Source organism: Leucoraja erinacea, unplaced genomic scaffold (genome assembly GCF_028641065.1).
Source record: "Leucoraja erinacea ecotype New England unplaced genomic scaffold, Leri_hhj_1 Leri_495S, whole genome shotgun sequence".
Classification (NCBI taxonomy): Eukaryota; Metazoa; Chordata; class Chondrichthyes; order Rajiformes; family Rajidae; genus Leucoraja; species Leucoraja erinaceus.
In genome coordinates, this window is record NW_026576396.1 from 91,661 (window position 1) to 102,519 (window position 10,859).

At 46.7% G+C, this 10,859-nt stretch overlaps 1 protein-coding gene across 1 annotated transcript; it reads right to left on the minus strand.

Moving 5' to 3' along the window:
* Positions 1-2,452: 2,452 nt before the first annotated feature.
* Positions 2,453-10,577, minus strand: LOC129693951 (up-regulator of cell proliferation-like). The gene is made up of 2 exons (XM_055630673.1): positions 8,660-10,577; positions 2,453-8,010 (listed from the first exon to the last, which is right to left on the minus strand). The coding sequence occupies exon 2, from the start codon at positions 7,612-7,614 to the stop codon at positions 2,794-2,796; it is 4,821 nt and encodes a 1,606-aa protein (XP_055486648.1). The 5' UTR covers positions 7,615-8,010; positions 8,660-10,577; the 3' UTR covers positions 2,453-2,793.
* Between the last annotated feature and the right edge of the window lie 282 nt (positions 10,578-10,859).

Consider the following 10,859-nt stretch of genomic DNA (forward strand, 5'->3'; position numbering starts at 1 on the left):
TGTAATCTTCTTCAACCCGTTCAATTTCTACTCTTAGCTCGGTCTCTACGTCCTCGATACGTTGCTGTAGAGTACGAATTGTCTCAATAACTTGCTTATTCCCAAGCTGCATACTTGTAGCCAGTGCGGAAATCTCCTTGTGTAACATATCAGCAAAGTCTTTTGACACAGCTTCTCTTAAAGAGTGTTCCTGTTCTTTTACCTTTGCATCCATTTCAGCAATGAATCTTTGACCTTCAGTTTCTTCTTCTTCAGATCCTTCTGGAGTTGTTTGAGGTGTTTTCACCAACTCTTTAACAAGCAGTCTGGTCAGAAGTCTTGACGTGGGTCGTTTGGGTAAGTTCCCTTTTCTCATTTAAAAGTGCCGGTTTTCCCCGTTATTTTGCAGCGATTTCTGATGACGTCACTTACGCGACGTCAGGCATCCCCGGTGAGTATTTTTAAATCGGTCCCGTCTTCTTTTAAAGTCTTTTTAGCGCATTTGTCGGGAGCGGAGCTGAATGCTGCGCCTTTCACTGCTGCATTTGTGATCAGATTTGAATTTTAACGAGGTTTGATATTCTACCACTTCCTTTAGAGGTAATTTAACACTTGGGTCTGCAGATACTGGTTTACAAAAAAAGACAGAAAGTGCTGGAGAAACTCAGCGGATCAGGCAGCATCTCTGGATAACGAATTAGGTGATGTTTTGGGTTGGGACCCGTTTTAAGACTGATTTTGGAGGTGGGGATGAAAAACTTAGCTTGAAGAGAGGAGGGGCAGGACAAAGTCTGGCGAGTGAAGGGAAAAGATAAACACAAAATGCTGGAGTAACTCAGCGGGATAGGCAGCATCTCTGGAGAGAAGGAATGGTGACGTGTTGAGTCGAGACCCTTCTTCAGAGTCCTCCTTTGTGTGTCTTACTTCGGTTTAAACCAGCATCAGCAGTTCCTTCCTACATAAATAATTGGGGGATACAGGTGAGGGGAAGGGGGTTGATAGGCTTATGGTGGACAAAGACCAGAGATGAAAAGACAAATGGTGAGAGATATGGATTAAAGTGTTATGAGTTGTGAAGCAAGAGGAAGAAATGCAGGTGAAAGGGGGAGGAGGGGAGAAATAGGTGTGAGTCCGGGTGCAGCATTGGGGTGAGAGGAGCAGCTGATGTGGGAGGTGTGTGGTTAACAACCAGTCGTTCCTATAGGTCTTGACAGACAGAGTGCAATTGTTCAGGAACTCCCGATTGTTACCATTTTAACTACCCTTCCTATTCCCACACTGACCTTTCTGTCCTGGGACTCATCCATTGCCAGAGTGAGGCCACATGCAAACTGAAGGAACAGCAGCTTATATTCTGCTTGGGGAGCTTACAACCCAACAGTATGAACACTGAATTCTCCAATTAAAACAAACCTGCAAATCACCCCCCTCCTTTCTTCCTCCACACCATTCCTCATATAACCCCCCCCCCCCCCCGCCCCTTCTCAGCTCCATACCCCACATCTCTTTATCTCACATGGACTCGCACCCATTTATTACCTTCCCATCCCCTTCCATCTACATTCCTTCCTCTAGCTTCACAATTCACAACACTTCAGTTCTCCCGAAAACAGATACAAAAAGCTGGAGTAACTCAGCGGGTCAGATAGCATCTCTGGAGAAAAGGAACAGACTTTTCATCAGTCTGAAGAAGGGTCTCGACCCAAAACATCACCTATTCCTTTTCTCCAGAGATGCTGTCTGACCCACTGAGTTACTACAGCTCTTTGTATCCATCTTTTGTTTAACCCAGCATCTACAGTGCTTTCCTACACCTCAATTCTCCCGTTTTTCCATCTCACACCTTAGTCTTAGATTTCCAGCGTAGGTTTACAAGGTTAAATCCCGGGATGGCGGGACTGTCATATGCTGAGAGAATGGAGCGTCTGGGCTTGTATACTCTAGAGTTTAGAAGGATGAGAGAGGATCTTATTGAAACATATAAGATTATTAAGGGTTTTGACACCCTAGACACTGGAAACATGTTTCCGATGTTGAGGGAGTCCAGAGTCAGGGGCCACAGTTTAAGAATAAGGGGTAAGCCATTTAGAACGGAGACGAGGAAACACTTTTTCACGCAGAGTTGTGTCTGTGGAATTCTCTGCCTCAGAGGGTGGTGGAGGCCGGTTCTCTGGAGACTTTCAAGAGAGAGCTAGATAGGGCTCTTGAAGATAGCGGAAACAGGGGATGTGGGGAGAAGGCAGCAACTGGGTACTGATTTGGGATGATCAGCCATGATCACATTGAATGGCGGTGCTGGCTCGAAGGGCCGAATGGCCTACTCCTGCACCTATTATTGTCTTTTCACCTCCAGTCTTTGATCAACTATCTGCCTATCAAAGCCCCCCTCCACTGTATCAACCTATTACCTACCAGGCTTTGTCCTGCTCTCCTTTCTTACAACTTTCTTTCCCACCCCCCCCCCCCCCCCCCCTACAATAATGGCGGTACGGTGGCGCAGCTGGTAGAGCTGCTGCATCACAGCGCCAGAGACCCACCTTTGATCCTGACCTTGGGTGCTTTCTCCCTGTGACCATGTGGGTTTCTTCCGGATGCTCTGGTTTCCTCCCACATCCCAAAGATGTGCAGGTTTGTAGGGCCTGTATCTCTAAAATTAAAACCTAAATCATTTTGAAGAATGGTCCCAACCCAAAACATCACCGATTCATGTTCTGAGATGTTGCCTGCCTGCTGAGTTACTCCAGCAATTTGTCTTTTTTTCCTTTAGAAGTAGGCAATTTTTCTGTGTCTACATCTAACGCGTCTAAATGGACTTCACCAAGACTGAATGTTTGTGGTATACGTCTTATTCAGATCTCTCCTCACTACATCCCAGTCAATGTTCCAGGCATTATCGATCTCTGCAGGTTTAGCTCCATATTTTCCAGCAAACTGCTGATTATAAGTGTAGAAAACCTTCTTCCAATAGGATGCTCCCTGTGCGGAAATTTCCCGCTGGATGGTCCAGGATTTGTAGTAATCATTGACAGTTTGATAATCCTTGTAGGGTTTCCATTCCCCATTTGTGTCGTTATTTTTAAATAATGCATCACCTGCGACTGAAGCTGTGCAGACATCAGTTACAAGATGTTCACTATGAGCCCATCGATAGCCATTAAGTCCTTCAGGTCTGTGCTGCTTACAAGAGTGCTGTGAGTGTACCGGGGTCTCTAAGTCACAGGAAACCTGACAGAAAGGACATTTCTTGGTACAATTGAATAACCCTTTGAACATCACATCCCTGGGTTTAATGGATAATTCTTCAATCTTTGCTTGGACATCCCAGCTTGTTACCTCACTGAGGAGTCTCTGCTCCACCTCTTCAATAGATGGCAGAACTGCTTCTGCCCATTTCTTGCCATCACCGTCACTGTGAAACAGAACGAGTTTCATTTCATCTTTGGGCATTGAGATCCTGTCCTTTAACTTTTCAACAAACATGTCCAGGAAGCTCTGAACATTTCCAGCAAAGTTCTGCTTCACTGCATCCTCAACAATCTTTTTAGCTTTCCCAGTGATCTGTGTGAGGATTCCTTTAGCCAGACGGGTAAACGTGCTCTCTCCATCACGTTGTGTCTTGCAGTGTTCAATAACCTGGTGATGGAGCCAGTCTTTGGCCAAATTCTCAAGGTCAGTGATATACTGGTGATAGTCATGAAATGTACCCCTTTGTTTCAAGTGCACCAGGAGGGCCACAGTGAAGTTGTTGCGGAGACTGTACTTGCTCTCAGGGTCATTTTGTTTCATATCATCTACGATGTTCACACTGAGAGCCTTGAGGGTGGCGTCTCTGAGAGCTGGCAAGAAACAAGATTGTGCAAACCGTTCTGCTTGTCTCTGGTTCTCATCCTGCTCTGTGTAAATATCAATGAAGAGATCAAAGTATTGACCCTTCATGTTTTCCAGTCTTTGCCGCGGGTCGTGTTTCTGGATGAACCTCGTCTGCATCTCTTGGAATCTTGGTACAGCGTAACCACACAGGTGAAGTTTAAACTCAGCCCTGAATTCCTCACTCATTGTGAAGTTTGGGTGTGAAATATTGTTAATTTTCTCCTGTATAATATTCAAAAGATCAATACAATATTTATTGTCATAATCCATGTCCACTTTTGTGATGTCACTGATCCATTGATGGCATTCAAGGTCGAGGGACTGTGTTATCATTGCTGCCTGATTAACATCTGATTGGTGCGAGGCTATCCCAATTGTGGTTTTAGCACGTCTCACCCATGTCGTGTTGATGTGTTTCCCTTCAATTTGAAAGCACTGAGTTCCCTGTTTACAGAGAGGTTTTCTTTTTAGCATTTCATTAATCACCCTCCCTTGAGTTGCTGTGTTCTCTCTGAGAAGTTTTTCAATCTCCAGTTCGATGTTTCTTTCTCTACAGGGCTGATAGTCCAGCTGTGACAGTGTGTCTTGCCACATCTTTCCAAAGGCAGTTTGCAGTTCCTTGTCACCCAACACCTGATTTGCCCCTTTACACTTTAATAAAAGCTCCTTGACCTGGTGTTCAATCTTCTTGTGAGATTTATTCCAAATAGCATCCACTTCCTGCAGTCCCACACGTCTGTTCACAGCATCCTTACATCTCTGCATTGAATCATCCTGAAGCCGTCTGCATAAACTGGAGATACTGAGCTTGAATTCCTCCCTGTATTTCTCCATCAGCTGCACGTTATCAGCCCCACTTTCAAACAGATCTTTTAGTTTATCCAGAGTCTCACCCTCCCTTTTGTTAATCTCCGTCCTGATCTCACGTTCCAGTGTTTGGAGCAGTCGGTTGAGGTCACCATTGGCATTGTTGACTCTGTTTTCAGCCTCGTTTCCCCAGGAGTGTGTGAATTTGTGTAGCTCCCACTCCCAGTCCTTGTACTTCACAGAGAGCTGGTTGTAAGCTTCTGCGACTAGACTGTTCTGGAAGCTGAAAATGAAATTCTCATGTTTCACCTGCTCCCAAAGGCCAGTCATCCATTTGGTAAAGTCTGGGATTGTGAAAGCTCCTTGGTCTAGTTTCCCTTTGAGTAAACATTGAATGAGACTTTTCTTCAGTTGGAAGACGTGTTCAGTGTAGCCAGTGTTGACGGCAGCCATTGGGGGTGTACCTTGCCACAGACCAGGGATGTACCAGTTGTCCTTGTCAGCATCATAGTCCATCACATCACGGAACGTAACTCCCTCCACCTTCTCCAGTTTTGCTGCAGCCTCTGTCATCTTATCCAGCTGTTCCAGCAGTTTCTGACGGCCTCTCAGATTGTGATCATGTGCGCTCACATCTCCAACATTCTGGTGGATAAATATACACTTTGGTCTTTTCCCCGTCAGTTTCATGCGGAGTAAGGAATGAACAACAATCTGTAAAATATCTTTCATCTCTGCGATGTTTTCCATGCCTATGTTTACCAATGTTATGTTGCTTAATCCCACCACGAATGTTGCCAGCTCATTGTCGTGTTCGTAGCTGTCTGTTAGTGTTGCAAGTTCTGGAGCTCTCAGCCCCTCCGTGTCAATGACCAGGATGAAGTCACAGCCCAGCTCCTCCGCCAGGCTCCCTGTGACCTTCATCAGCTGCATGTAGGCCCCTCGAGTACATCGGCCGCTGCTCACAGCAAACCGCAAACAGAACATTGTATTGAGGAGCGTGGACTTGCCTGTGCTCTGAACTCCAATCACTGTCAGCACAAACACTCTGGAAGCACGTCCCACCTTCTCGGCCACTGCTTCCAGTACAGCAGTGATCCATGAAACAGGAACGTTGGAGACGTCTCCATCAATGAGCTCCAGTGGGAACCCATCCAGCAACAGTTCAGCAGCAACACCCGGTAACTGAAGCACATGTGGGTGGATCTGTGTTTGTTGCTTGATGTTGTGTTGTGTCACTGAGAGTTCATAAACCTGGCCCAGTTCCCTCATGAAGTGCTCAAGTCCCAGGGAACTATCAGTCATCTTCTGATCCATGTCCTTCAGCTCCTTGACCTTCTGCTTTGAGAGTTTGCTCAGTTCTTTATAATCCCTGCGCAATCCTGCCATGATTTCCCTTGATTTACTGTCCAGCATCAGCTTCAGCCACTGCAAGGAAATGGCCCTGTCATCCCCACCAGGACAGGTGAGGTAGTCAATGAATATCTGCATCTCCTCCGACAGGCTCTGTCTGAGCTGAGCTTCCCGGATTCTTTTCTTGTCTTGGTCCAACTCGTGGTTATACTTCTCTGTGGTTCTGCCCCCACGGAGTTTCATCCGAGACTTCTCTTTCTCAACTTTAGTCAGCCCTTGCCAGGGCTCTCCATGAAAGGGCAGCACTCTCTTTTTATACCCAGTGATGTCTGCAGGGTCAAGACTGCCCAGTATTTTGGTCAGGTCCTTGGCCCGTTGTATTTCAGGCTGATGTTCATCGACCTGAATCCCACTTTCTCTCGCAATGTCACCCATTTGTTCCAGACTCAGGAATCTCTGGTCCCCGTCACTCATTAGAATCACTTGTTTTACCTGAAAACAAAGTTTTTCCACAAATTTGGCCTCGTTTACATTTGTCCGAACAATGCATTGTTGAGGTTGTAACTTCAGATCTTTGAACAGTTTCTTTACCTGCTCAGGGGTGATGTGTTGCTGACTGATGTGAGTGTTCACTATCAGAAAGAGTTTTGCCGGTGACTGTGCGAGAGAGGTGAGGAATTCTCTTTCCTTCTCACCGATAACGTCAATGAAAATAAAGAGAGCAGCAGAGACTTTTGCCAGAAACCGAGTGTGTCCCTGGTAAGTTTCAGCATCACCTCGGAGGTTGATGAATGCAGCAGCCTCCGGGAAAATGTCCGTGTTGCTCTTCCCAGAAGGTAGATACCAGCTGATCTCAGCCATCCCATCCGATATCTCACGGGGCACATTCCCACATTCCATCCCGGAGTGCAGGAAGATGTTCTGCTGCAGCTGGGCCTGGCTCAAGGTGAGATTGAGGAGTTTGGATTTGGACACCGTGCACCTTCCGAGTCTGAGGAAGGAGACAGTTGGCACGGTTGCTGTCACGATGGGCATCTCCACAACGCGGCTGTTTCCTGTGGGAGATTGTGGGCACCACATTTTAACAATGGGTCTCATGGCCCAGAGGAGAAGGGTGGCACCAGACCCTTCCATGGGTCCCCTCACCTTGTCCCTGGGGTAACCGTGCCCTTCCGGCAGCAGAAAGGGTAATGCAAGTTGGCACAGAGACATCTTCAGCATCAGTTCCTGCTGGAGAGAGTGGTCGGCACAGAGGAAAATGGCAGCAATGATATCCAGAGGATTAATCCCAGAATCCCCTGGCTCTTTCACTTCAAAGAAATCGTTGAAATCTTCATCATTTTTCTTGTCTTCCAAGGACTGAGCAGGGGGCCATTCAGGATTCCTTGCCAGTGAATTAGCTGAGAGGATCCTTTGGAGAAATCGCCAAGGAATATCTTCTGGTCGAGTTGGTTTGTTGTCGTCCAGTTTACCCCAGGATACCTCCCGCATGGACGTCAGTGACAGTTTGTGAGGATAATGATCCTGTAAACCCAAATCCCTCACAAGTTGTGGAGGGTTCAGGTTTTCAGACCAGCTATTTACAGTTGATGAAACACTCGCCATTCTCTCTCACTGGGTGAATGTATTTCCTGGGATCTGTATGTTCTTTCCCAGAGAGGTGGTTCTTATCCTGGAATTCCCAGGATGTCAGTGCTCCTGTCTTATATATTGCAGTTGGGTGAATCTTCACCAGTTGTACGTTTCTGTCCCAGTATCTACCTTGAGGCCTGGGCTCCTATTCGACAATATAGCACAGTGCCTGGATACAGGCCCAGGATTTATCCAGTTGTCCGGTTTCCTGTCCCGGGATATTTCACAGAGCTCAGATGTGTTGGGGTGCTGGAGTTCCTATCCTGGGATCACAGGGCTGGTCACTTCTTTGGCTCTGACTGATGATCCTCTTGTTGTCCTTGGCACCGTGTGTTTCAAGTACAGTCAGTGTGTGATCACCGTGGGTACCTGGAATTGGTCACCAGAATTATACATGGCCTTGGAATTAGATTATTATTGTCACATGTATCAAGACACAGTGAAAAACTCTGCATACTATCCAGTCAAATCATACCATACATGATACAATGAAGCCTTACAAAAGTACAAGTAGCACAAAAATAAATATACCCGTGTAGAATGTAGTCTACCGTGTTGCAGTTACAGTGATAGTGCAGATTAAAAAGTACAAGAACCTCAATGAGCTATTGCTGTTGGTTTATTATTGGTATTACTGTTGTTAGATTGTGAGATTGGGATTATCCCTTTATTTTATGGGAGGACCATTCAACAAACTGACAGAAGCAGGGAAGTAGCCTCTGCCTGACGGAAGAGTGGGAAATGAGGGAATGACCCTGGTATGAGTGGTCTTTGATTATGTTGGCTATTTTCCTGGGGCAGCGTGAAATGTTAATGTAGTCCATGGTTGGGGGTGGGGAGGGGGGAGTCTGGTCTGTGTGATGGATTGGAATATGTCCACAACTCTCTGCAATATCTTATGGTCTTGGGCAGAGAAGCTTCCAAACCAAGTCGTAATGCGTTTGGATAGAATGCTTTCTGCTGTGTATCTTTTTTGAGACCATATCTGAAGGACTGTGTACAAACCTGGTGCCCTTACCTAATGAAAGGTGCACTTTCTGTAGAGGGAGTGCATTGAAGATTCTCCAGACAGTTTCCTGCGGTAAAATCAGAGAATCCGGGAAGTGCTCGCAGATTTAGGCAGCGTCTGTGGAGAGAAAAACAGTCCAAGTTTCAGGTTTACAAGGGTTTGTCACACGAGCAGAAATAGAGTAAAGCTGCCCTCTATTGGGACGACAGATGGCGCAATGGGCTAAGTGTCCGTCTGGCGACCGGAAGGTAGTCTGTTCGAAACCTGCTTGGAGTGCATACTGTCGTTGTGTCCTTGGGGCAAGACACTTCACCCACCTTTGCCTGTGTGTAAATGTAATGTAATTATGTGAAGCACTTTGGGGTCAATGCAAGTTGACTAAAAATGTGCTATATAAATAAGATTATTATTATTATTATTATTCTATTCTTGGCGTTCAAAAGACTGAGCGATCTTGTAGAAACATGTGAAATTCTACCTTGATAGACTGGACACAGGGAGGAGGTTTCTCCTGGCTGTGGTATCCAGGGGCACAATCTCAGGGTAAGGGTGGGTTATAAATGACCAAGATGAGGATAAACCTCTTCACCTGGAGGTTGGTGTATCTTCAGAGTTCTCGACCTCAGAGTTCTCTGCAGACTCAGTCACTGAGTTCATTCAAAACAGTGATTGGTTGAATCCTACAGGCCAAGGGAACTAAGTCAGCAGCAGTGGTGAGTGAGGTGGACCTGGAAGAGAGGATCTGGAGAGACGGATGCATAAATAGATCTCACCCAGCTCCCGGAGTCCAGCAGCAGAGCTGGAGGGGATGTCACATATCAGACAGTGATGCCTGGCAGTGGTGGCAGTGACATGGTGAGCAGCAAATGTGGATAATTCTGTCTCTGCTTCCTACCATCATTCACTGATGTAAGAGTAAAGGTAGGGGTGGTAAATTGTAACAGGTAGAATTGAGAGGAAGAAGGTGGTTAGTGTAATCAGCACTCTAAATTAAAGTGAGTGACAAAGGGCTTAGTCCAAGGTGCCCAATGTGGGGAATTGGAAATTTCCAGTTTCCTGTTGGCCATGTGCGCTGGAGGGATGACCCGCTTCAGCCCCTGACTCAATGCATTGGCCATTTGAAGTCATAGATTCATAGAGCTGATCAAAAAGACTGGATTTCTACCGTATCTATGCCACCCCTCAGCCTCCTGCACTCCAGGGTAAACAGGCCCAGCATACCTAGCACAGTATTTGTGGATATCAGGTATATTTGACGACACTGTAGGAGGCTAGCGAAGAAATTGTATGGGCTCTGGCTGAGACATTCGAATGAATCATCACTAGACAAGGGGTGAGGTGAGGAGACTGGAGGGTGGCTAATGTTGTGCCTCTATTTAAGAAGAAGTGTAAGGAGAAACATGGGAACTTGGACATCTGTGGTGGACAATTCACGAGAAAGTCAGAGTGTCATACAGCATGGAAACAGGCCCTTCGGCCCAACTTGGCCATGCTAACCAAGATGTCCCATCTAAACTGGCCTCCCTGTGTGCATTTGGCCCATATCCTTCTAAACTTTTCCTATCCATGTACCTGTCTAAATGTCTTTAATGCTGTAATCAACTACCTCTTCAGGCAGCTTGTTCCATAAACCCACCACCTTCTGTGTGAAATAGTTGCCCCAGATGTTTCTATTAAATCTTTCACTTCATGATCTTATACACCTCTCTATGATTACCCCTCATCCCCCTGTGCTCCAAGGAATAAAGTCCTAGACTGCTCAGCCTCTCCCTATAGCTCAGGCTCTTGAGTCCTGGCAACATCCTCTTAAATTTTTTTGCACTTTCCAGCTTTCCATCTCTACAACAGGGTGACCAAAACTGTTGTGAGAAATTATGTGATCAACGAAAATTTCAAAACTCATATAAACTGCATGGGCCGCGGGTGTTGGATAGCCGGGGCTGAAGCAGCGGCGGGAACAGATGCCGGGAGCGAGGCTGGCAAGTGTTTGCCGGGTTGGCGAGTGTTTGCCGGGCTGGCGAGTCCCTCGTTGCAGCTCCGGCTATGGAGCAGCTTCAGTGTAAGAGTCCCGGGCCGTCGGAGTTGTCAGAATTGTTGCACCGCTGCCGTTATAGTCTCTGTGCGGAAGCGACAAAGACTCGCAAAGGGAGGGAGAGAGAGAGGGGAAGGAGACAGAGAGACAGAGGGGGGGGGGGGGGGGGGGGGGGGG

Coding starts and splice junctions, on each gene's coding strand:
- LOC129693951 (XM_055630673.1), bottom strand. CDS start 7,614: ATGGCGAGTGTTTCATCAACTGTAAATAGCTGGTCTGAAAACCTGAAC.